Here is a 24,999-nt window from a genome sequence, read left to right on the forward strand (position 1 = left end):
AGGACGGACGGACAGACACACAGACAAACGGACAGACAGAAAGACAGAGGGGCATCCCCCTCGTCTCGCCCCTACGCGGGGCGAGGGAGCGGCGCCATCTTAGGAGGCTGCGCCCCTCATGCCCCTTTCCCCACTATTGAAGGGGGCTTTTGGGGGACATGCCGCGGCTCCGCGTCCCGTGGGCTGTCGCCTGCTTCGTCTGGGCTTGTGGGGTCGGCTGTGGGGACCTGGACCCGCTCTGCCCCTCCTGGGGGCTTTGCCGGGCGCCCCTCGCCCTGAACGCATCGCCCCCATGGCAGGGCTGCGGGGAGACGTGGTGGGGAGCCGCCGGCCTCGGCCTCTGGGGGCTCTCCTCGGCCAGCCTCGTAGGTACGCTGCCTCCTGCCCTGTCATTAAGTCATTAGTAGTCATTAAGGCCTCGTTTCGAAAGAGCTGGAAGGATTTGTGGTGATGACAAAGATGGCGAAGTGCTACCTTCAATATTAAAAGTAGATTGGCCATACGGTTGATTCTCCCCCCCCATATTGGCATTTTATCATCATGCACGACTCCCAGTTATGTGTCAATGCAAAATTGATAAACTGGTACCTGCTTTGAAGTGCCCAAGGCTGTGTAGTGCTCAGGCATGCAGAATTGCTTGTGATAGCAAAGATGAGTTCCCTATTGCTATCAGATAAATGATTTCGTCAGGTGGTAGGATTGCTAACAAGTATCAGGGATAAACCTTGTGGCAGTTGTCTAAAACAGGATTTGTCATTAGTGGTGTTGAGGAACATGGCCAACAGCAACTGTCCAGAGATAATTACTTAGTGTTTTTACAAATTGGTGTCTGCAAGGCATAGAAATTTTATCGTTAACGTGGAACTGTGTGAATACTGCAAGCAAAAATCCAGAAAGATGTTAAAACCCCCAGCATTAGTCCTGTGGTATAAAGCAATGTTTGTCCTCTTTTACCATTGCTCAGAGTAGCTCTGGGGGAAGGATGAAGTACATTACTACAACAAGAAATGCATCCTCTGCCCCTTTTGTTTGCTGTTTATGTTACTCAGAGAAGACTTCAAGCTGTTTGCTTGGTGTTCATTGCTGCAAATGGGCTGTACAATGCAGTTATGGGTGCACAGTGGCTGCTTCTATTACGCTGCGTCGTTCAGCTGTGTGAGCAGCTAGGCTGGACTTTACTCTCTGAAAATACCTTTTAGAGTTGAAAATAATTGCATTATAAAACTGCACTGAGACTATTCTAATCACTATTGATTGAAACTACTCCAAAATAAATTTTAGACCTTAAAACTGGAATGCTCTGCCTGTTTCTTTAACTGCAGGACTCTGTTCTTTTCAAATTTCCCAAACAGAATAAGGCTCTAAACTATTTGGGCTTGATTTTCATGCAGGTTTTTCATGCATTGTTTCTGAATTATTTTTCATTTCATGCATTCATTTCATTTTCATGCATTGTTTCTGAAGTATTTTGATTGGGTTTAAGAGGAAAGTTATCAAGGATAATATGGTTAATTCCTATTTTTTAACATTTCTCATGTATTTTTTGTTTACAGACTCTTTTCCAATTGATCCAATCCAGGAAAATTATGTCCGTAACGTGAGAAACTGCATTTTTTCAGTTGTCTATCCTACACCTTTTAAATCCAAAGTTCTTCTGGTAGCTGTTTCAGAGGTTGGCTATTATTTTTTTCTTTGTTCCTCTCCAATTAATAGTGATCGTTAACACATGTACTAAAATGTATTTTAATATTCGTAAGTTGTTTATTGTTAAAGTCAATAAACAATATGCACTTTATATACACGTATTAATATACACTTTAAATCAATAGAACATTTAGAACATACCATCAGATGTCTTTTAATAACAAAACCTGTATAGAAAACACATTCTTTGCCACTGAAAATTTGATCATATTCAAGTACTAAATATATATGTATTATCTTTTTCTCCAGGATGTTATTGAAAATATTTTGGATCTTCATATATCTGTCCAAGGAACATCTGATTTTCTGCAGTTCGTCAGTGGTGGGAAAGTGATATTTGGGTCTGTTCCATTGGCCCACAGATATGGAGGACATCAGGTAGCTATAATGCTTGTTCTTCCAGATGGAATTCTGTAGTTCTTTTCATCCAGATGGAATACTTAATTATATACTTGAATTATATATATATATGTACCTATACCTGTAAGTATATGAATATGTGCCTGTAAGTACATGAATGCTTATGGATGCTTAGACTGTGGATTTGCTCTTCTTGGGGCTACAGGTGGAAGAGAACTACAATGCTCTTTCATGGTACCATGTCTGCTTTCTCTGCTTCTCTTTATCCCAGAAGCAAATTATCCTTTTAACTTTTGTTACCTGCAGAGTCTGCTTTGCACCCCTGCAGCCTGACAAGCTCTGATTGTGATAGGTTTTACCAGCTCAGAGGAGTGAAGAAGGTTAGAGCCTCACTGAATTCAGCAATAGCATGATTAATAAGTGTTAAATTTCATTGAAATAGATAAAACTGTTCATGGAAAAGAGTGGCAGAATTTGATGTGTAATTTCCAGTCCAAAAAAAAAAAGTATATATATACATTTATACATATTACAAAACATGTCAGTTAAAAACCTTCTTATATAAAAGAGACTGGAAGCTGAAAGTTAGAGGGGGGAAAATTGTAATTACTCATATTACTTTTTTTCCATGGCTTTCTAATTTGTTGTTGATGTGAGTGTGGAAATACAGCCTTAGGGATCAATATCTAAGTTGCTACCCGAGCAAACCTGTTGCATTGTATAGATCACAGTGAACCTGCATGTGACTTGTACTGTTTAAGTATAACGGCCATGACCGATGGAAGATAATGACTTTTCATTTTTGTCAGTTTGGTAGCTGGGCAGGTCAGCTGGGTGATGGAAGAGCTCACTTGATCGGAGTATATACAAACAGGTGCGGTATTTTTTGAGAAGACTGATTCACTTCTGTATTCTGTGTAGTTGATTCATGCAAACCCCAAAATGTGTTGTCAGAAACTCTAAAGGTATTTTTGCAGGCATGGTGAGAGGTGGGAACTCCAGTTAAAGGGCTCAGGAAAGACCCCATACTCCAGGTGAGTTGCAGTTAATTCATAAATACCAACACTAGATGTTTTCTTTTTTTTAGTTTTGCATAGATCTTATGACTGATTTCTTACTTCTTTGTTCTTTGTAGGAATGGTGATGGAAGAGCTGTGCTTCGCTCTTCCGTGCGAGAATTTTTGTGTAGTGAGGCTATGCACTATCTTGGAATTCCAACAAGCAGAGCTGCCAGGTATTTTTCTTTTCTTTTTCACAATATCCTTATTTAAAGGCAATTTTGTCTCTCAGTTTCACTGAGCATCCATAAAACAGGACAGCTGTTTTCCAGGACACATCTTTCTTTTTGCCTGTATGCAATCAGAAGAGTTTCTTAGACTGGTGGATAAAACTTTCTAGTAATAAGGAGCTCCAGCCATTTATCCATTCATTTTTATCCTTGGTATGCTTTAAAATATTACTTTGTTTAAATACTACATTATGTACTGTCTTTGCAGTGTGATGAGCAGTTGCTGTGCGCTTGTAAGACTGTCATAACTAAATTACCTTAATATGAAATCTAGCTCATTTGTGAAGAAAGTAAGAAGTGAAAATTAGTTTGAGTGATTGTATCTGACACTAACTCCCCTTTCCAGGTTTTATGGTACTGCAATCTGAGTTTCTTCTCTTAAAAAAAAAAAAAAAAAAGGTTCTTCTCTTCTTGTTCACCAGAAAGGCTTGCAAAACCAGCAGGACTAGATTCCTGCTCTCTACATAATACTATCACCTTTAGTGTATGAGGATAATCAATGAGTCTATTAAAAAATTTTACATGGTCTTTTACATTTTACAATGAGTCTGTTATTAGGCTAAAGTTAAGTATTTGGCCAAGCTGGAAAATGTTGAAAGTAGCTATTTCTGTATTGTCATAGTCATGCAGTTGCAATTTTTAAGATTGGTAGGAAAAATTGCCTGGTAAATAGATACTAATATTGGAGGTAGTATTGAGTGTAGGTAGTTGCTCCCAATTCCTTATTTATACAACACCCCTTGAGCAGAGAGGGAGATTGCATTAAAAATTCATTTAAAACTAATTCTGTCTGAACCAAAGAAGACTAATAAATTCACTCATTTGGATGACCTTCTCAGAATGAAGTGAACTGAATTTTTCAGATGATTGTGTTTAAAATGCCAAGTTTATTTTGTGTTCCAAGGGATCTCATGTCTGTACTCCGGAATTTCAAGCTTTAGAGAAGTAAATGTTCTTCAGAAAAGGCCAGTACTCAGCTGCCTCATGGCTAGGTTTCTATATTTGCAAAGTGCCTGCAAATCTCTCTAGCATTAATTCTAACACATGTGCTCTGTTGAAGTGCTGTGTTTGTAAATGACATTTTTGATGGTTTATTCACTGACTTCACCTTGAGACCCTTTACTGTTAGCTATTGATGCAAAATGTTAAATATGCCCGAATATCAGCAGGAGAGCATCTGGCAAGGTTGCGTCCTGTCTTTGGTGTCGTCTCAACAAATTGCTCAGTGCGAAACAATATGAAATTACTCCTTAACAGTGCACCGATTCTGTTGAGTACACAGTGTGCTTTAGTTCTCTGCTGGCAAATTGGTTAAATGCCTGGCTGTCTTAACTGCTGTACAGGCTCCCCAAACTGTTCGCAAGACTTAATTTGGAAAAACCCCAGCTGATATCCATATTCTTCCCAACGGGGAGCTGTAGTATTGAGACGGGTGAGATTCACTTAGACTTCTTGTCAGATCTTGGCAGAAGTGTGGGGAGAAGCCTTACGGCTTATCCCAGAACACCCAGCAGGTTGGTTTGCTCTATTAATTTCAAGTACTGTGTTCCCAACGGGGTGTTAGAGCTTATGACTGTACTGCCAGATATAGAACGCTTCCTCGTCTGGTACCATTTTAGTCACATACTGGGACTACTAGTTAGCAGTCTTGTGGGCTAGGTCAAAGAAAGTAAGCCAATATGTATATAATGCTTGGTGGTCATGCACAACAGCATGCAGGATGCTTGGGAGAGTAAAGTCTAGCCCTTTAGGCAGATCTTTGGGTGGGGTGGGATGTAGTCCCTGCATCCTTCTGTGAGAGCTGTTCCAGCTTCTCTGATGTAACAGCAGTTTCAGTGCTCTGTTTCCTGTGGTTGAGTGTACATCTGGTCTGCTGCTGAACAAGTAATGATACTTATAAACTTCAGGGGCCATTTGAAAGCTATTTTATAGTGGTAATGTAAGTATCTTAACGTGGCTGCTCAGTTACCTGACCAGCTCTTAAGTGTTGCTCGTCCATTAACTTGTATTAGTAACTTACAAAATGTTATTCTCCCATTGGATTTTTATTTTATTTCATTTTTGTCAGCAATAAGAAAAGTGCTGCTATTCTGTAAGAATTTGGCAGAAAGTGTGCTATGAGTTACACAGTCAAAAAGAAACAACCCTTTTGGCAGAGGTCTGTTCAGAACAGTAGAACTGAGTAACATTATTCTGACTACTCTCTCCTAGTGCTCTGATGCACATGCTGGTGTGTTAGTGCCTGGGGTTCATTCCCTCTTTTTGAATTTTTTTGATTTTCTTGATTGATTAGGATCAATCTTCTTCAATTAAGATCAATTCTTCCATCTCACGTACGTCAGCACTTCTTATACTTACTCTTACAGACATACCAATCATTAGATGTTTCCAAAACAATCTTATCTGGAAAAAATTTCCTAATGTTGCTTCAGTATTAGCAGCAGCACCCAAGAGTGGAAGTGTAGGCAAACCACCTTACAGCCTCCGGTATTTTATCTGATATATTTTTTATTGTTTGCAGAGCAATACTTTTGATGTTTTAATTTCTATATGTTTTCTTCCCTCCTGCCTTTGTAACAATACAGCCTTTTCTTTGCAGTTGATAGAGAACGCTCATTTTGGATAGCTACCAGATGCCTTCAGAAATACAGAAAAGAATTACAATATAGTTTCAAAGCCACAGTTATTGTTGATTCTTACTGTCGTAAGAATTCAGACAAATTATTCCTTCTAGTGATTTGTTCATGCATATTTATGTGGATATGCATACCCCACATTTTTGGTCCAACTTGATGCTAAAGTCTGTAAAAACTATATGATAATCTCTTAAAATTTAACACTTGGGAGTTGTTTCAACTCTTGACTGTCTTCAGTTGTATTTATGAATGGAGTATTAGATATGCCTGCTGTCCTCTTCTGTGTTCATGTAAGGAAGGTTTGGTTCTGTTTTCTGTACGGTCTTCAGCTACCTAAAAGTTACCTTTACTTAGTTGCATTAAATTTCCAGTACTGTACCATCCAGCTATTCTGAATAGAAAGACCTTTTTCGATTATCAGCAAGCAAAAAAGAATTATACAAAATAAGGTAATTTTTCCTGCTGCTAGGCTCTTAAACAAGAGGTATTCTTCCCCTATTGAAAGGAGAACATTTCCTTCAAAAGACAGCACCAAGCATTCCTTCTGCTGAATGGTTTGTGTAATCTCAGTTGCTTTGGAGAGAAACTTCCTACACATTAACTTCAGGAGAAAATAGTTCCTTTGCATGGTTTGTGCTGATTGATGCAATTTTCTTTTTTTCTGATAATAAAAGAAAATAGAGTGAAATTACATATTTTATTTGTAAGATGAGGGTAAATTGTGACGTGTTTTAGAGCAAGCAAAATGGGTCATTTTCCAAGCACTTGCAAATCTCAATATTTAGATAAATGTGAAAATGCGTAAGATGTGCAGAATTTTAAGGCAATTGAAAGGGGGATATTGTTTTTAAAAATTCAAGTACAAATAGCAGTGAAGATGAAAGGAATAATTATAATGCTTCATCAAAATTATGCCTTTTTTGTGCATTAATACTATTTGCAGAGCTCCTGATTGCTAAGGAGCCCAGATCTGTGCCCGAGGTTACTGAGACAACAGTTTTGGCTCATATAAAGGGCAGCCTCCATCTGATGCAACAATTTGGCTTCTAATTTCTCTGTCTTTCTAATTTTGCTGTTGTCCTCAAGAGACTTGTGACTTCTTTGTGTTATCATCACACTAATCAGTCACAGAAGTTCCAAATGAATGCAGTACGTTTTCTGAACGTGACCCCCTTCCCAAGAACAACGTAGGTAGTGGAAAGTGGGCAACTTAAAAAAGAAATCCATCTTGCTAACAAATCTTGGTGAGCCTCAGCTTTACTGTTTGCTGTGTGTTATTTGTGAAAACAAACCTTTTTTTTTTTTCAAGAAAAAAATGATATTTTTTTCTGAAAGAAAAAATTATATAAAATATCACTCGATCGCCAATAAAAATTATCTTTCCTATGGTAACCTTGTAATTTTCATTTCTTGTTTCTTACAGCTTAGTTGTAAGTGACGATGAAGTGTGGAGAGACCAGTTTTACAATGGAAATATTAAGAAAGAGAGAGGTATTGAACACATTTCAGAATAATATGATACAATACTGTAATTTAATTCCTCATTGCAAAAATCAACTTTAATGCCATATATGTGTAATAAAAGTGTGCAATAGTCGTCATTTCATTTATTGAGATAGAAAACCTTTCCCAAGAAAGTCGGTCCCAAACATAACTTAGATAAAGAAACGAAGCCCTATGAACAGACTTGCTGTGTTTGTGGCATATGTGTTGCTGGAATTTATTTTTTTTTCACATGCCGTTGCAAAAATGATATTGAAATCTAGGGGAAATTTCCATCATTCTGTTAGCAACACTATATGGGAACGCTGCCATGGCTGCACCATTGCTCCATCCTCTAAACCAGTTCTGAAACAGAGCCGGATGGCACAGCATGGGGAAAAATCAGAAATGATTTATGTTGGTTCTTTCTTTGTTGCTAGCATCTCTGGGGGAATTCTAAAGTTAATATCAGAATTTTGCTTGTGTTTGCTGGTATAGTGTATCCTAGTGAACAAACAAAGATGTGGAGGAGTAAAAAATACCAATTGCTTTCCAGCAAATTAAGCTTTATCATTAGCATACAGTAAAGTAGCATTCTATGTATTCATCTGTTATGCATTGAGCATACTTACAGAAATACGTGTTTAACTATGCGTATATAAATTATTTGTCTATAGAAAGGACATATGATGGCTTTTACTATGGGATTAATTTGGTTTGCTGATACTCTGTTTACATTTAAACATGTGTCTATGTTTAAGGTGCTATAGTGCTACGTCTTGCCAAATCGTGGTTTCGTATAGGATCATTAGAAATCTTAGCTCGTTCTGGGGAACTGGACTTACAAAGGTTTGATTTTAATCTTCATTGTAACTATTCTTTTAGTTTTCTTAATAATTAAATATATATTGGAATGCATATGTACAGTTGAAATTTAGGCATAAGTTATTTAGAAAGGAAGACTGCATAATTCAGAAAGATAATGATGGTTTTTTTTACAAATATACAAAAGATATAAAGTCACAGATAAAATCCCTTACCTGTTTTTTAAGGCCAGGATCTTATAAAATGAGAAAGGTATTATAGCTAAAATAGATTGATAACTAAGCATTGGGAGGAGTGGGGAGTTGTTTGCTAAGATTTGTAAGTTCAGTGACTAATATCCTAGATTTCTCAGTTGTCTGTGAAGTTAAATTAGCAGAAATGTGAAGTAAGTCACTAGCGTGAGTTTGTTGTATGAGCTGTGCTTTTGAGGAACACATACATGTATAATCAGAGAATTATATTAGGTAAGAATTTATTGCACAGCTTTAAGCCTTTTAGCAATATTAATTTACTTTATTCCATCTCAGGCAATTAGCATGGCAATTTTTTTGTTCTATTTTAACTCCTTTAATGTTGGTCATTCCCCTGTAGGAGTACTGCGCTGGTTGATAATCACTTGCAACAGAAATTGTTTTGGGGTGATTAAAATCAAGAAAGAGAAGTAGCAGCTGTTGTATATTGTATTAAGAGATAATTCAAGATAACTTCCTGAATGACTTCACGCTGTCTTTCTTTCTCTTTTTTGAAACCTCACAGCAGTGTTTTGTTGTAAAGTGAAAGACTGAATTAAGGAACTGAATTTAAGGTGACACAACACTGTAATTTTCTTTTTCTTTAATTAAAATATTTGTGTCCTATGGGATTTAATGAACATGTTGATGGCTGGTTAATGTGTCAAGTAACCGTACTTCCTAAGAATTCAGATATCATTTTTTTCTTTGTGGAATATTCTGATCTGCAGTTATTCCTTGTAGTGATACATTTTTTTTCTTATCCACAAATTATTTTTTTCCTAAAAGATTGATATTACAGTATGCTAAATCAGGTCCTAATGTGCTCTGGAAATGTAACACATGGGGTTACATTGTGGCAGTCTCCAGTCATGTTTATAACTGGAACATTTTATCTTCAACTTTTTGGAAGGGCTTAATCCAAAATTTACAGGAGTAAATAGATTAGGTTTTCTCATATCTGTTTGCAGCAGGCTGTAGATGAGCATTATCTGTTCAACGGTAAGAATTTTGAATGATCAGTTCTAAAAGTACCCGTTTTATTTAATGAATTCTGCATCTCATATTACAGGAGATTGCTTGATTTTATCATCCAGGAACATTTTCCATTAATAGCTGTGAATGATTCAGATCGATATCTGGTAAGTCTTTTTTTATTAGCTATATAAAGCTATTTTTATTTTCCACAACCACATGAACAAAAATTATACAAAGCTATTTAATTTTTCAGTTTATAGAGTTTTAAAATTTGAATTAAGTTTCCTGGTTTTATTAGCAAAAGCAGTTTTTACTCTTCCAAAAAAAAAACCAAAAAAACCCAAGAAAACAAACAAACAAAAAAAAAAACACACACAAGAAACCAAACCAAACAAAAACACTAACAACGAAAACCTGCTTCTTCTTGTTTCTCTCAAAATCAAATATGAACATTCTTTTTTTCACTACTTTTGATTATGGAAATGTTTATTGGGAAGCTCCCATTTTCCATTACTTCTTGTTCTCTTACTGCCCAGGCTTCAAGTGAGCTGTGGTCATGATGGGATCAGTTACATTTTTCCTAATATAAAAATAGTATATATTGTGTCTTTATTTCTTTTTAGGTCTTTTACATTTCTTTTAGTATATCTGAACATAGCTATTTAATTATAGTCTTTGCTGGATAAGGTTGTTTTGCAGTCACATCATTTAAAAAGTGAATTACCAGTCCCAACTGACAGAGATCAAAGATACCTGTTTAAAACCAGAATGTATTAAGTATTTCTAAAGTGAATCAAATGTTTACATTATTCATTGTATTCTGTAGTTTTATTTGAATTAAAATGTGTATTTCATTTTAGGATTTTTTTTCTACAGTCGTATCAGAGACTGCAAATTTGATTGCATTGTGGATGTCTGTGGGTTTTGCACATGGTAAGCAGCAGTAGATGTTGTCACTGTATTGGCTTTATGAGAGTGACTCTTTATAGTTGTATACTTAAAGATGGCTTTCGTTTGTCACTTTGTTCTTCAGTCCTTCTGATGTCTGTGCCTGCAGCAGTATCTGTTGTGCATTAATACTGAAGAGTTCTTTTCATAACAGAGAGAACTTCCTGATTTTTCAAAGCATGACTGTATCTGACAGAAGCCAGGAACAGAACAAGCATATGGGCTTCTCAGAATTGTTGTGGATGTCTGATGTACAAAGACCATGTATTGATGTCATGTGTTGCTGGGAATTTGATTCATCTGCATAAAAAGCCGTTCTTTTGTAGTGTATAGAATAGAGTGCTGTCCACCTTTGTTTCAGATTTACATTATGAAAAATAAAAGAGCATTGTGTTGCTAATACAGCACGCCATCAACTTGGAAAGAAGAAGCTAACTGACAAGTTGTGCAAGATGCTGTTTCAAAACAGTGTTGTGCAGAATGGAGAAGGAAACAGTGCCATCTAGGTATAAAAACCAGATGCAAGATAATGTAGCAAAAACTAGTGTTCATACTTTAAATGCCTGCCAGGTTAAGAATACAAGAGACAAGTTTATTTTCCTGAATCTGTTTTCTTAAAGGTAACTGCTCCAATGTTATCTAGATTTGGTGGATTGATTTCACAGGAAATCTTCTAGAGACTACAGAGTTCAGGTAGAACATTAACTTTTGTTTTTCCTTGTTGTTTAATTGTAGGTGTGTGCAATACAGATAACTTCAGCTTATTATCCATAACAATAGATTATGGTCCGTTTGGATTTATGGACTCCTATGATCCAAGTGAGTGTAGCACGCACCCATATTTAAATATTATTTTTGACTTAAAATAAATGTCATATTAGTTTATGTAATTTCTGTGTGCATGAAAATGTGCATTGTTGTTAGCAGAAAAATCCCAAGGATGTGTATTGTTTGAAGAATTTTAGGGGAAAAATAAATCAAAGGCCAGTTCTATAATACACTGTGCAGGTTGTGTTTCAAGTCTAAAGTGAAATGTCACTATTAAACCCGTTTTCATGAAGCATGTTTCCTAATGGATTTCTTCATTTGAATAGACGCCATAATAGACACCCCCCCAAAAAAAAATAATAAATTGCATCTCTATAAGGAGCCTATGCCAAAAATTGTATACAACTTTGTATGCATTATGCTCTGGGTTTGTAGTCACAGCAGCTAATTATATATTGGAGAAAAAGAAATCAAATCTACCCTTTTCTTTGGAAGTATGAACTCAGTCAGTCTGAGATTGGTAAGTGTAGGTCTAGTACGTACATAAATGTGTTACATTTGATTATTGTTTGGAACTTTCACCTGAGTAAGCTTCAGAACCACTAGTGGTTATTTTATAGTCTGTTTTCATGAGATTACAGCCTCAAATTAAGGAAATCTCATGAGATTAGATTTTATATGACTTCTACTGTATTGAGAAAACAGGTCTTTCTGTCTTCTGATCTTTTCTTTTATGGTGAGTTGGCCCCAGCCAACAATTAAGCCCCCACCAGCCACTCATTCATTTCCCACTGCTACAGGGCAAGAGAGAGAGACAATTGGAAGAACAATGGTGAGAAAAAACTTGTGGTCAACTTAAGGACAGTGTAATAAATGAAGAGGAAAAAAAAAAAAGGAGAGGAGAACACAACAAGTGATGCAAGACAGTCACTCACACCAGCAGACTGATGCCCAGTTGTCCCCAAGCAGTACCTTGGAAAGAGCACTCCCCAGTTCTTATTGCTGAATATGACATTATAGAATGAATCAGAGAATGGCTTGGGTTGGAAAGGACCTTAAAAATTATCTAACTCCAACCCCCCTGCCATAGGCAGAGATGAATTACGTGGCATGGAACATCCTTTTGATCAGTTGGTGTCATCCAGCCTGACCGTGTCATCTCTCAGCCTCTTGCTTATCCCTAGCTTAACTTGCTGGGAGGGCACAGTGAGAATGGAGAAGGCCTTGATGCTGTGCACTGCTCAGCAGTAGCTAAAGCCTTGGTGTGTTATCGATATGGTTTTAGTCGTAAACCTAAAGCACAGCAACGGACAGGCTGCCATGAAGAAAATGAGCTCCATCCTAGCCAGACCCACTGCACCCTAGAACTGGATGAAATGCTTTACAGCTAAAGATTCAGATCTGAACGGATCTGCAGACCTGACAGATGTGTCACAGGTCTCCTCCTTAATGCTGGTTGGTATTGATGTCCTCTGAGGTTTCAGGCAATGCAGTATGCATTGATCACCTTATCTGTTTTTGATCTGGACAGGCAGTTCATACTGCATCCGTTCTGAGACTGATGCTGTAGATATGTGTACATTTAACTTCTGAACACCCTGTAGCTGACCTATCACATATTTATCTCACAAATATGGATTTCTTTTCTTGAATGTGTTAGCTGTAATTTTTCATAAATGAATACGTAAAACTTGCTTATTCAACTAAAGTCCTGTTCAGGTGGCTTATTTTTTTTTTAATGCAAGTTTGTATGTGTTACTTTTCCAAAATTATCAGTAAATCCATAATTTAGTTGTACAATTATTTGCTTAGTTTTTGTACTTAATAGTAGCACTAGATTTAGTGAAAACATTGCATATGTTTTTATACATTTTTAGTGTTAAAAATGTTTAAACATCTGAATTTACTTTGTATATTCAAGTTGGAAAATGCCGCCTATGACATATGGAAATGTGTCTGTGAAGTATGTACTTCTAGATTTGCAAATATTAGATCTTGAGTTAATCCACTGTAAATAAGTGTCCTTGTGATCTAAGTTTAAATATTTCAATATCTTCAGCACTTTTATTAATTCACTGTGTTTGATTGATAAGATTGAATGTAGTTCAATATTTTAACATTGATTGTTTTTGTAATTACTCTGTTGGGGAAAAGTAATGTTTTGTTTGAAACAGATTTTATTCCAAACACATCTGATGATGAAGGGAGGTATAAAATAGGAAACCAGGCAAATGTTGGGCTGTTTAATCTGAACAAGCTGTTACAAGCTCTAAAACCTTTATTGGATCCCAGGCAAAAGCAGCTGTAAGTAATTGTTAAAATATCTAAATGCTTAAAAGAACTAGTGAGATGGGAGACCCCTAATCACCGTATGCATAGGAGAGAAAGGGGTTCGTTTTTTCAATCATTTTTTTCTAAGTGAAAATTGATTCTGAATTAATTATTGTTCAGAATAAGGTAGAGGGAGGGGAGAGAGTTTTTCAGTAATCATAAATAATAGCAAAAAACAGCTAGAAGGACATCCTAGATATTGTGGGGGCTATTCTTCTTCCCCTAAGCAGGATCTTTGCCTATAGTTTTCTTTTATAGGTTCTTCTAGCTTATTCTTTAAGGTGCTTACTTATGAAGATCATACAGCCTCCTGAAATTATGGAGTAGTATTTTAATATCCTTTTGTAAAGATTCCTGATACGACTCTTTTGTGCAGTTTATACTCATGATATTTCTTGCTCACATGAAAGACAGATTGCATTTTTGTTCTTTGCAACAGCTGTTGATATATTCGATGTCTGTTAAATTGTTTCCCCTCAGTCTTTTTCCCACTACAGATCCCAGTTGCTTCAGATTCAGCATGTTGATGTTTGTGAGATACCAGACAGAAGTTTTTATTGCTTAGTGTACAGTAGGGTTGCACCCACAGTAGTGCTGTAATTCCATAGAATTTGATGTTTCGTTTGTTCTTGCAGAGCTTCCCAGGTTCTGGAGGGATTTGGTCAACGCTATTATACCCGGTACGCAGTTCTAGAACTCCCCCCCGTAGTCATAATACTATAAATCGTGTTATGTGACAATTTCCTTACTGTGTTGCTATGTTCAGTTTTACAGAATTGTTCAGAGCAAAACTGGGTCTCCTTGGGGATGATGAGGATGACAACTATTTGATTGCTTTCCTCCTGAAAGTGAGTTTGATTTGCTAATCTCGTTGGCAAACATCTGAATTTATACCCCGTGCTTTAAAAAACACTGATGGAAATATCTTTATTTCACTAGCTCATGGAAGATAGGAGGGCTGACTTTACAATGACGTTTCGAGAGCTGAGTGAAATTACTGAAGACCAGTTAAAGGAGCTCCACATCCCTGAGGTATTAATTAATACAGGCACCCCATTTTAGGAACACTCAATATCAAGTGAGTAAATCAGGTTGGACAGAGCCCTGATATAATGTGGGGAATGTTTACTTTTCCTGGGAAGCTCCACTGCCTTTCCCTAACTTCTAATGTACAAAGCACAGAAGACAGTGATACCTATAGTTAAATAACAGGGAAAATAAAGTAAGTCAGCATATAAACTAAAGAAAAATAGGGGTTAAAAGCTGGAGGTATTAAGGTAGAATTTGCTGTAGCAGAGGTGGAATAATACAGATGTATCATGCTAGCAAAACAGAGTAATCTAAATAGAAAATAAAGATGCTAGTAGAATTTTGGGCAAAGAAATCCTTGGGGATTCATTACATGATTCTCTTTTATATCCTCTTAAAATTTGCTCACTTTGGTTTTTGCCTAACAGTAACAAAATTCTGTTGTCTACCATTAACTCTTTCTTTCTCTTTAGGAATTCTGGGCTCTCCAGGATCTGGGTAAACACAAGTTATTTTTGGAATGGGTCTCTATGTACCTCTTGCGATTAGAACAGTAAGTCTGATGGAGTTTCATGTTTAAAAATAACACCAACTGTGTATTTGCCAGAATGCCAGAATCTACAGTGTTTTCTGTAGTCCTTATCGGGACTGGTAAGCTAGACTAGACATGATTTGTAATACCTTTTTTATCTTTATGGTTCTAGATTGTGCTAGCTTCTTCAATTACCATTATAGTTCTGATTTGACACAAGTACATAAAAATGATATGGGATGAGTTGTCTGGTTTTGGCGTCTTTTGGTGAACATTTGATCAGATTTCTTGAGTTAATTGCTCTTGTTAAAATACCAGTTCTATAAAATTTTTAGAATATGAAATTCAGTTTGTGCAAAGAAAGAAGAGTGGATAGTGTTTTATTACTGGAAATACGTATTTTTTTTTACTGTATACTATTTCTGCCTTAGGATGATGGGGGGTGGAAGTTGCATAGCTGTGAATATGCAGACTGTGCTTGGATGCCACTATAGTTGTGTGGATAAGGACATTCACGTTAGAACTTCCTACCAATTCTTCTATTTTAAATCCATAAAGACTGCATGCATTCTTCATAGTCATATATGCTATGCATGGCTGACTAGTGGAAAGAAGTACATATTGGGTACTTGGAAATTTTAGTCAGTAAATACAATTCTTAAGGAAAACATTAATACAAGATACAAAACCTACAAGAAAGTGCAGTTTTTCCCAAGTCTAATGTGTTAGTCGTGTTCAGTGTTATCAAAGCTGTACTTACTGATTTGGTACTTATAAAATCCACTGGAAGCATGTGTGTCAGTTATGTTTGACACATAACTATGTAATATTTGCCTAATATTATTTGCCTAATATTACAACTTAAAGAGTATGTGGTATCTATATATACACACACACCTGCAGTAGGAAACAAAAGCTATTTGGAATATATTCGTTACGGGAATTGCAGTCAGCTATTGCACAATGGATGCAGAACTTTTTTGAGGAAACACAGAAGTATGTGTGTCCAAGTTCTGAAAAGGAAACTGAATACTTCATGGCTAATACCTTGAAAAAGGGTAAGGAGAAACACAAGAGAAAAATAAATACACCGGTTAGTGTTTGATCAGTTCTTGCGGTTCAAATAGTGGAATTACTGACTTACTGTCTGGTAATAGTAGATGGTTATTGTAGTAAAAAAGTGAAGAGTGGCATGAATGAGAAAAATGTAAATGAGCAACATTCACAATTACTTGTTTGTTTGTTTGTTTTTATATTTAGTAACAAGGGTGATACAGACATCAAGAGAAGAAAAAGAATGACAGGTAAGTAAAACAATCCAGATGAAGTCATATGCTTGGAGGTGGCAACTACCTTCTTACTTAGGTTGCTTTACTGTTAATGTTTTTGTCCTTTTGAGGAGAACTAAGATGTGACCTGATTGTCAGTATTTTGTGATGTTTCAAGTTTGGCTTCACCTTAGTGTCCTGAACTGGTGGATGTGTTCTGGCTTCTATCCAAATTTAACGTTTCATTACAATGTAGGGTGCTCTGTTAAAAGGCCCCTAGGATTTATTTCCTTGTGAGAGATGCCCTTCCACTTCAGCTAGATCTGCTTTCTTGAGTCCATTCTCTTTTCCTTGAATCTTCCTTTCTTTATCAGTCTGTGATTGTAACAGTTTGCGTTGCTGAGAACATTGTTCTTCTCCAATAATGAAACTTTGATAACATCAAGAAATAGTCAATAGCCATCCTGTATTGGCTCAATGGGCTAGGATTTATCCAAGAGTTCAAACATGTGCAAATCCTCTCTACATATTACAAAGAATTCAAGTTTCTGATAGGCAACCACTGTTCTTTTGTGCACCTGGAGAAAAAAACTCCATACTTCTGAAAGTACAATCAAGAAAGGAAGGTGTGGTTTTGAATGATTAGATATCCCATTTACTTTAATTCACCAAGTTACTGTAAATGCCAAAAGGTAAAGATACATAGCTGTCTATCACAGCACAAACAGCGGATATGAAATTCTAGAAGTTACCCAGAGAGAGGCTTTTTTCTTTTTTGGATTTGTGATAAGCTGTGGGAAACTTGTGAAATTTGCCTACAATAGACAGTGACAACTGAAAATTTCTGGACAAAGGGGAGTGAAGAGAATGTAGAATCTGTCAAATTCTTCACAAGAGGTACTATAAGCTTCATTGTTATTCTACTTTGCAGGTACTTTATTCACATCTGTAATGGAAATGGCTGCACTCTTTCATTAGATATTGATTGGCTGCTTTGTTCAAAAGCTTTAATTGATTTTGTAGGAAATGGCAGGAGATAGCACTGGGTTTCAGTAATAAGATAGTAACAAACTGTTTTCATGCACATTTTATAACTAATGCTCCATACATTTTAAAGAATGCTTCTTACAATTTCACATGCATTTTTACAAAGTTAATATGAGAACAGATACCAAGAAGAAAGGCTTGTTTTATTATTTGTATTTTGGTATGGTTGGGAAGTTTCAGCTGTGGTACTCAAGGCTTTTAGCTCAACTACTATTTTGAAGTTCCCAGCTTTCCTTATATAAAATTTAATTGTGAAAGCTATCTAAACACAATTTTTATTTTTGTTATTTTTCTTTTTCTACATTTTTGTGAATTGGCTTTTAGAGAAGTTAGGATATTCTGAGTATTCATTACAAATCAGAAGGACTCCCAGTTTGGGAAGATTTTCTGCAAACCAGCATCACTTTTATCCACACACATCTGAGAGGATTTTATGGCATTGGAGACAGACAAAGCAAGAAAAAGGCTTTCCCCCCATGGACCATTCTTCTGCATCTGGTCTCAGCTTTGGTAGCAGACTGAAGCTTGATATGCAAATATTCATGGTTAAATTAGATAAGTTCCATATAATCTATCATCACTCCATGTTCCTGCAACAGAGCAAGCAGAAATTCCTGACAGGCTACTGAGGTCAATTTGTTATTGTTTTCTTTAAAATTGTATTTTTTCTTTTAAAAGATCAACAGACTTTGTTACATTTTTGCTAGTGTCTCCATTTTACAGTGTGACTGAAGTTTCTTAAAAAGTTATTTTCTTTTACATTCATACATTTATGTAGATCTCTTAGACACCTGTTACGGTCTCTTGAAATGTGATTTTTTTTAAAAAGTATTTCCTTTACCAGCTGCCCCTTGTCAGTACAACATGCATGGTAAATCTGGCTCCAGGCCACATCCACCTGCTCCACTGGGGGCTCCTCCACGGGCTGCAGCGTGGAGATCTGCTCCATGCGGGACCCATGGGCTGCAGGGGGACAGCCTGCTCCACCAGGGGCCTCTCCACAGGCCACAGGGGAACTGCTGCTGCCTGCCTGGAGCACCTCCTGGCCTCCTGTGTTGGGTTTATGTGGCAAGCATTTAATAGCAGAGGGCTTCAGGGGTGGCCTCTGTAAGCAGAGCCCAGTCTGAAAAAAAACCTTTTTTTTCTCTCTTCACTTAGTTTTTAGTTTTTAGTAGCACTTTATCGTGTACTACATACAATTAGTTCCTTAGGAGTTCATCAGAAAGTTTTGACAATCCAAGTCCCAATACAAGTCTGTCATTGTATTTAATGGAATGCAAAAGAAATATGTTAAAAAGAGAAAAAAAATAAATTGTAGGCCAGATCATAAAATACTTGTTAGGGCACCAAATTTCTTATGCTTTGTCCTTTTCTAATCTGACTTATCTTCTTCTTTCATAATTATCTTGTCAGTTGTGTCAGTTACAGGTATTTTTAACTCCACTGTGAAACTTCTCAATTTGCAATTTTTAAGAATATATTTTTGGGACAAATATTCTCTTAACTAATATGAGTTATGGTTTTAATGTGAGTTACCATTTTTGTATGAGTCATATGTTCACTTCTCCGCCTTTTAGTATTCTTTTTACATTGTTATCACACTTAACTATTGTAAATGAATGTACAGGATTAAATCGAATGCTCAGCCAGAGCAAATTACTTTGCCAAGACTTTTTTTTTTGGTGGTTAGGGCAAGGTGTTCTTACGGCTATGTGAGGGGTGATCAGGGTTCCCAGTGGCCAATCCTATTTGTCAGCGTTTAATTTCTGTAAGGTCATATAGCACAACACTAATTTGTAAAATAAGAATTCCTCTATCTGGATGCATTGCATTTCATTCCACTCTTAATTCTCAAGGAATTAACACCTGGACACAGTGCCTGAGTGTCATTATATGACCTGGACAGTTTTTATGATGGAGGAACATGATAAGGAAGCATTTGGACAATGCTCTCAGAAATACCGTCTGATTTTTTGGGTGGTCTTTGGGGACCCAGGAGTTGGACTCGATGATGCTTGTGGGTCCCTTCCAGCTTGGGATATTCTGTGATTCTAAGGGAGGACGTTTGTCTGGCTTTGTGCTTGTTTAGTAAGTGACAGTGTCATCTGAGATGAAGTGCTGCTGGTTTCAACCCGCATCTCCTCTTGTCGAAGAGCTTCACATTCCCTCTGCTGGCAGGAACGTGAGTGGTCAGGGTACAGGACTTAGAGCAGAGAGTGATTTCTGCCCTTTACTTTTCTTATTAACATGAAGACCCATTGTGCAGTGCTGCTTTATGTCAAGTCCTGTGGCTTAAAGCGGCTATCATTCAGCTCCAAACATAAAGAATTTAGTTGCATTGTGAGACATAAAATAATCATGCAAGTGTTGTTTCGCTGATTACATAGCTTCAGTAAATTCTGGTCTGTCAGCTGGTGAAATGCTCCTTTTTAAGAAACAATGCATATTACAGAGAAGTCCATTCACTGAGCTAGGCACTAATTCTCTGCAGGGAGCTTTCAATCATGAGTAAGTCCTGCGACTGTCTGACCACAAAACTTTCGGAGGAGGTTTGTCAGAGCTTTCCTCAAAGCTGCCAATTGTCTTGGTAGGATAAACAAGTTATGTCTGCAAGCTGAAGAAGCAGTATAAGGAGATGCAAGAATTGAGTGAATTGAGAAATAGAAACAAATTAAGTTTAATCTTGTTATTATATTTTTTTCTGATCCCCCCCCCCCTCATAATATTCTATTATTTGCAAATAAAATAAGATCACAACAAATTGACAACAGGAATGAATAGAGGGAAATATGGGGTGGAGATTTTTCATGAATGCTTTGCTTTCTCTAATTTCTCTTTCAAATAAGCTGTAAGGGAATTTGTAAGGGTTGAGGTTTAACCCCAGCAGGCAGCTGAGCCCCACAGAGCCACGTGCCCATTCCCAGCCAAAACCAGGACGTGAGGAATATACAACTGCATTGATTTTTTGAAAGAAATATTTAATATTATATAAAACATGAGGCTTGAACTAAAAACTATTTATACAAAACCTTACTGGGACAGTGGAAAGGGAAGGAACAGATGAGGGTTTTTTTTATGCCCATAAATCACGGGCCATAGGTGCTAATGGCTCTGACATTACTAATTAATCTCTTCATGGGATAAATCAGCTACTGAATTTGGGAAAATATGCAGACTAGTGTCAAAATAAGATGCATGATGCAAGCTGGAAATATTTGTTACAATTAATCTGTAACATTGTTTTGATCATTAATTAAAGGGAAAACTGTTTCTGAAGCAGAATCCTTTGCTTTAATTGCAGAGAAAAAATAAAAGTGGTGTTGATGTTCTGTCTGCTAACAAATTGATAATAAAAACCATGTAGGCTTATGAGCATTTTCCTTGGCATACAGGTTGGCAGAGCTCCTTTTTATAAGCTGTTATTTACCATCCATGAAGGTGTAGCCGGGGTTACTAATTCAGCAGTCTCATTTTCAAGGTCCTTATGATCTCCCTACCACTAATTAGACATAATCAGCCAGGAACATGTCAGAGAAGGGAGCAGCCGTCACGGGTGTTTCGAAAAAGATACAGCAGACAGTTGTGGAAAGAATTGCGAATTACAAAAAAAAAAAAAAAAAAAAAAAAAAAAAAAAAAAAAAAAAAGGAACAACAAAGTTGGAAAAATGGTTTCTTAAAAAAAAAAAAAAAAAGCCTAAATGCAACATTGAAGGCTTTTATGGGTAATTTTTTGATTCATTTTACAGAATTAAGGAAAATTAAGTACATATGGTTTTATTAATATCTTAATAGTTCCTTTTTACCTTAAGTAATAATCATCATTTTATGATTTTTCCTTCTTATACATGTTTTTTGATCTGCAAATTAAAACTTTCTGAAGGTTTCAGTAATTCTTTTCTATGACTGTGATGTGTTTTTGTTGAATATGTCTAACTGAATTGATCATGATTTACTTTTGCTTTCAGCTGTTAATCCCAGATACGTGCTTAGAAATTGGATGGCAGAATCAGCAGTGCAAAAAGCCAATTTGAATGATTTTTCAGAGGTAAAGTTAGTTATTTTTTTTTCCTGATATGTTTGTTAATAACTGATCTGAATGTTAGTGAAACAATTGTTACATTTGTGCTTTGAACCCAAATTACACTTTGACCAACATTGTTCCGTGTCACACCAATCACTGCTAATAATAGCAATAATGCTATCAATAATATTAGCAGTATTAACTATTAATTATAAATAGTGTTAATTATAATAATAGTAATCCTATTCTATCCTGTTACTATTCTAATAGTAATCCTAAAGCAATTCATGGAACAATTTCTGCAGCCAGGAGGGTGCATAATACGAAGTGGCAGAGACTTTTCTTATTTGCAGGCAAACATATTGTATAAAAACTTACTCATTTTAATTGCTTCTAGGTTCACCTTCTACAACAGATTTTACAACATCCCTTTCAGAGACAGGAGGCTGCAGAGAAAGCAGGCTACTCCTTACGCCCACCAGCTTGGGCCAAGGATCTTAAAGTAAGCTGTTCATCCTGAGAGGAAGTTAAACAAGAAAAATGGTCGAGGTCCTGGCCATTGGAAAAATGGCTCAGGCCTTCACACAGGAATCAAGCCAAAGGAAGTTGTGCCTCTTATTCTTTGTGGACTGGAATCTGCTATGCTGCTAGACAAGGTCTTGACCAACTTGATAAAGTCTAAACGTTAAAGAAATGGGCCACTACGTCTGGTTGCATCAACAGATCATATTGGCATTTAATAACTGCCCTGTGAATTCAGCTGTGCATTAATTTGAGTCCCAATATTTAAGTTCTGCCAAACTGCCCCACGTAACATCACAGAATTCATGTCTACTCAGGTGGTAACAACTAAAGGGCTGGTCAATTTAAAATACATATAAATTGGTTTTAATCACCAATTTTGATTTATGTTCTTGTTGTTACACACTTACCCACACTTACCAAATGTAGTTTTATCTGAAGACATAAATGTTAAGTCTTGCAGAGCACCACCTTACACCTAGACCTTACTGCCTTTTCTGTCCTTGACCTTGTTTTGTCCCATTAAGCTGCCAGTGGAGGTTTAGAGGAAATTGAATTAAATTGTAAGCAAAAACACCTGTCTTGGGAGTGACTTGGCCCAAAACAGATTTTGGTATCTTTGGCAGAGTCAGGTGCCTGTTAAGCCTGGCTTACTGTTCTTTGAAAGTTTATCTTCTGATAGTAGTAGAGGGATTGTTGGTGTGTGGATGTAATGACTCAGGGAATGTTCACTGGTTGGACATGGAAAAGGACTTTCTTGCATCCCATTAGGTACACTGTCAGGTCAGCGTACCTTTTGCAGTCAGCCTCCTGATGCTGTTGGTCTGACAAAAATATTGCAGGGAAAATATTTAAAATTAACTGAAGCTGTTACATAGCAGTGCCTTGGATTGTAACAGAGTGGGACTCGTCTTTGTTTTGAGTCCAGGGTCCTGTTATTTATCTTCGTTTAACGCTCCAATTCCACATCACAAAACTTTGTGTATAATTAAGCTAAAACTAATACACGAACTCTCAGGTGCAATGTTCTGCTAGCAAAATTTACTTATCAGGGGTTTTGTTATTTCTTGATGTTACCTCCGCCCTTCCCAAATCAAAACGGATTGGTTTAGAATATCCAAATCTCTTCTAAAGAGATTTGGATCTCTTCACTTGCTTCTGAAATTGAATGCTTCTGAAGTGGTGCTAAGTGCTATGATTAGCATTTCACAAATCTATTTCTAGAAATATAATTAGTGGGGGAAAAGAAATTTATGTTATTAGAAATCTTTCACTGACTAAAAAAAATACACAAATGCCTTTGCTTCTTACATACAATCAGTGCAATTATTCAGGATGGTTTCCCCTCAGATGTACAGTTGCTCAGCCTGAGTTAACATTCCTTGTGCGAGCAGTAAGTGCTCTCCTGCAGCCACTGGGATTAGTGTTTGTGCTTGCAGCACCTCCAGGAAAAAAGGAGTGGGGTGATGGGGGTTCTGTAAAAGCCCTGTAGCCGTGGGCTGTGTTCATAACCTGTGGGAACGTTGCCATTGATACCTGTTCTCGGCTAATTGCAAAATAATGTGTTGTGATGCAATGTAATCCTGACTACTCCGATTTCATAATAGTGCTGCTGACCGTTACGGGTAATCACGCCGCCTTCAGGTGTTCTGCAAGGCCATGATGATTTGTAAGTCTTCGTTCTATTGAATCTCTTCTGTTCTGTTTGTTTCCTTCAAAAAGAATATGCATGTATCCCAGTTTGTAGGAGACTGTCAACAATCCCTAAATAATAGTTGTCCTGTACTTTTGCAACAAGGCCCACTTAAATTTCTACTTTTGCTTGAAGTGCCTGAAAAAGAGTACTTGAAAAATACATGAAGAAGTTATCTCAACACTACCTTATGTTTTGTCAAAGTAGAGAAGTGAGATCACATCATGCTCAGAATTTTGTACCACTTCATTTTCTACTTGTAGATTTTAATAGTGATGGTTTATGATTACAATGTAAACATTAATACTGTTTCATGATGTAAGTCCTAAAATTCTTATGTGGGCTTTTGCTTCCTGCTCTGGAGCTGCCTCTTCCTTCATGTTACACAAACACAGCAGTGATGCAAAAGCAGATGGGAATAGAAATATTGATTAAGCAGTTATGTGTTTGTGCCGTCTTCACTGTATCGGAGGACTGCTATGAGGGTCAGCAGTGATCCCCCACGTGTGGACTTTTCTTTTCCATATGAAAAAAATGGTCTCTTGGAGTGGGTCCTTCTGTACCAGTGATGTAAAAGTTCGAAGAAAAAGACAGCTGCTGAGCCTGCTTCCACTTGAGATCTGGAGAAAGGTTAAGAATAGCATGCTGCAACTTCAGCCTCTGCTGATGTACTTAACTGCAGGAGTAAGACAATTTCATATGGCAAAAGGTTAGACAGGGGAAGAAGGATTGATTTCTACTTTCTTTTACAAATGCTTTGAAGATCTTTCTCTATTTTGTAGCATCTCTTCTGGTGTCAAATAAAGCCAGATAACTGTGTATCATTTAACTGGTAGCTCTGTTATTTGAATGGAAAGTTTGAGTACTTACGTTTCAGAAATTCAGTGCCGCCATTACATACACAAAATAGTTGATAGAGGTCTAATCATCACAGCATTTTAATCGATCTCTGGAGTTTCCTGTCAGCTTTGATTCTTCTTGAAGAAAGCTCTTTTTTGTGTGTAACATTAAGTACGTGAGTTATGATTGACTGGGGCTGTAAAATGTATAAAATTGAGTTTATTGTGCTGTAACAAAGGCAAGGGATGAAATAGGGCAGGAGGCTGGGCATTCATGTGAGGAAGGCTGTATAAAAATCTTAGTGCTTTGTGAACTCAGAGAAAATAGCTCATTGTGCAGCAGTTGTCTAAGAACATATGTCACTTTAGTTTGATGCTGACTACATAAATCAAACATATTTTCTTTTATGAAACATAAGTAGTAGGGTAGCAGACAGCTGGTGTCACTTAAGTGATTCAAAGATGAGCACTCCTAATAATTCATAGACCAACACCCAG

General features: G+C 36.9%; 1 protein-coding gene across 1 annotated transcript; it reads left to right on the top strand.

Moving 5' to 3' along the window:
- The first annotated feature begins 78 nt into the window (after positions 1-78).
- On the top strand, positions 79-24,479 carry LOC311207267 (protein adenylyltransferase SelO-like). Its single transcript, XM_084283239.1, has 19 exons — positions 79-369; positions 1,554-1,672; positions 1,954-2,082; positions 2,874-2,938; positions 3,042-3,098; positions 3,200-3,298; positions 7,412-7,479; positions 8,232-8,319; positions 9,598-9,667; positions 10,364-10,436; positions 11,187-11,270; positions 13,394-13,523; positions 14,186-14,230; positions 14,317-14,398; positions 14,490-14,582; positions 15,053-15,132; positions 16,372-16,415; positions 21,392-21,471; positions 21,845-24,479. The coding sequence occupies exons 1-19, from the start codon at positions 159-161 to the stop codon at positions 21,965-21,967; spliced, it is 1,740 nt and encodes a 579-aa protein (XP_084139365.1). The 5' UTR covers positions 79-158; the 3' UTR covers positions 21,968-24,479.
- Positions 24,480-24,999: the final 520 nt, after the last annotated feature.

The sequence above is a fragment of the Netta rufina genome (genome assembly GCF_964035555.1).
Source record: "Netta rufina genome assembly, chromosome: 2".
NCBI classification, from domain to species: Eukaryota; Metazoa; Chordata; class Aves; order Anseriformes; family Anatidae; genus Netta; species Netta rufina.

What these genes read in the sequence shown, in the direction of transcription:
- LOC311207267 (XM_084283239.1), top strand. Translation starts at nt 159, where the DNA reads ATGCCGCGGCTCCGCGTCCCGTGGGCTGTCGCCTGCTTCGTCTGGGCT. An exon ending in CCAACAAGCAGAGCTGCCAG is followed by an intron (nt 3,299 to 7,411) that starts GTATTTTTCTTT and finishes TGTTTCTTACAG; the next exon opens with CTTAGTTGTAAGTGACGATG. An exon ending in ATTTGAATGATTTTTCAGAG is followed by an intron (nt 21,472 to 21,844) that starts GTAAAGTTAGTT and finishes AATTGCTTCTAG; the next exon opens with GTTCACCTTCTACAACAGAT.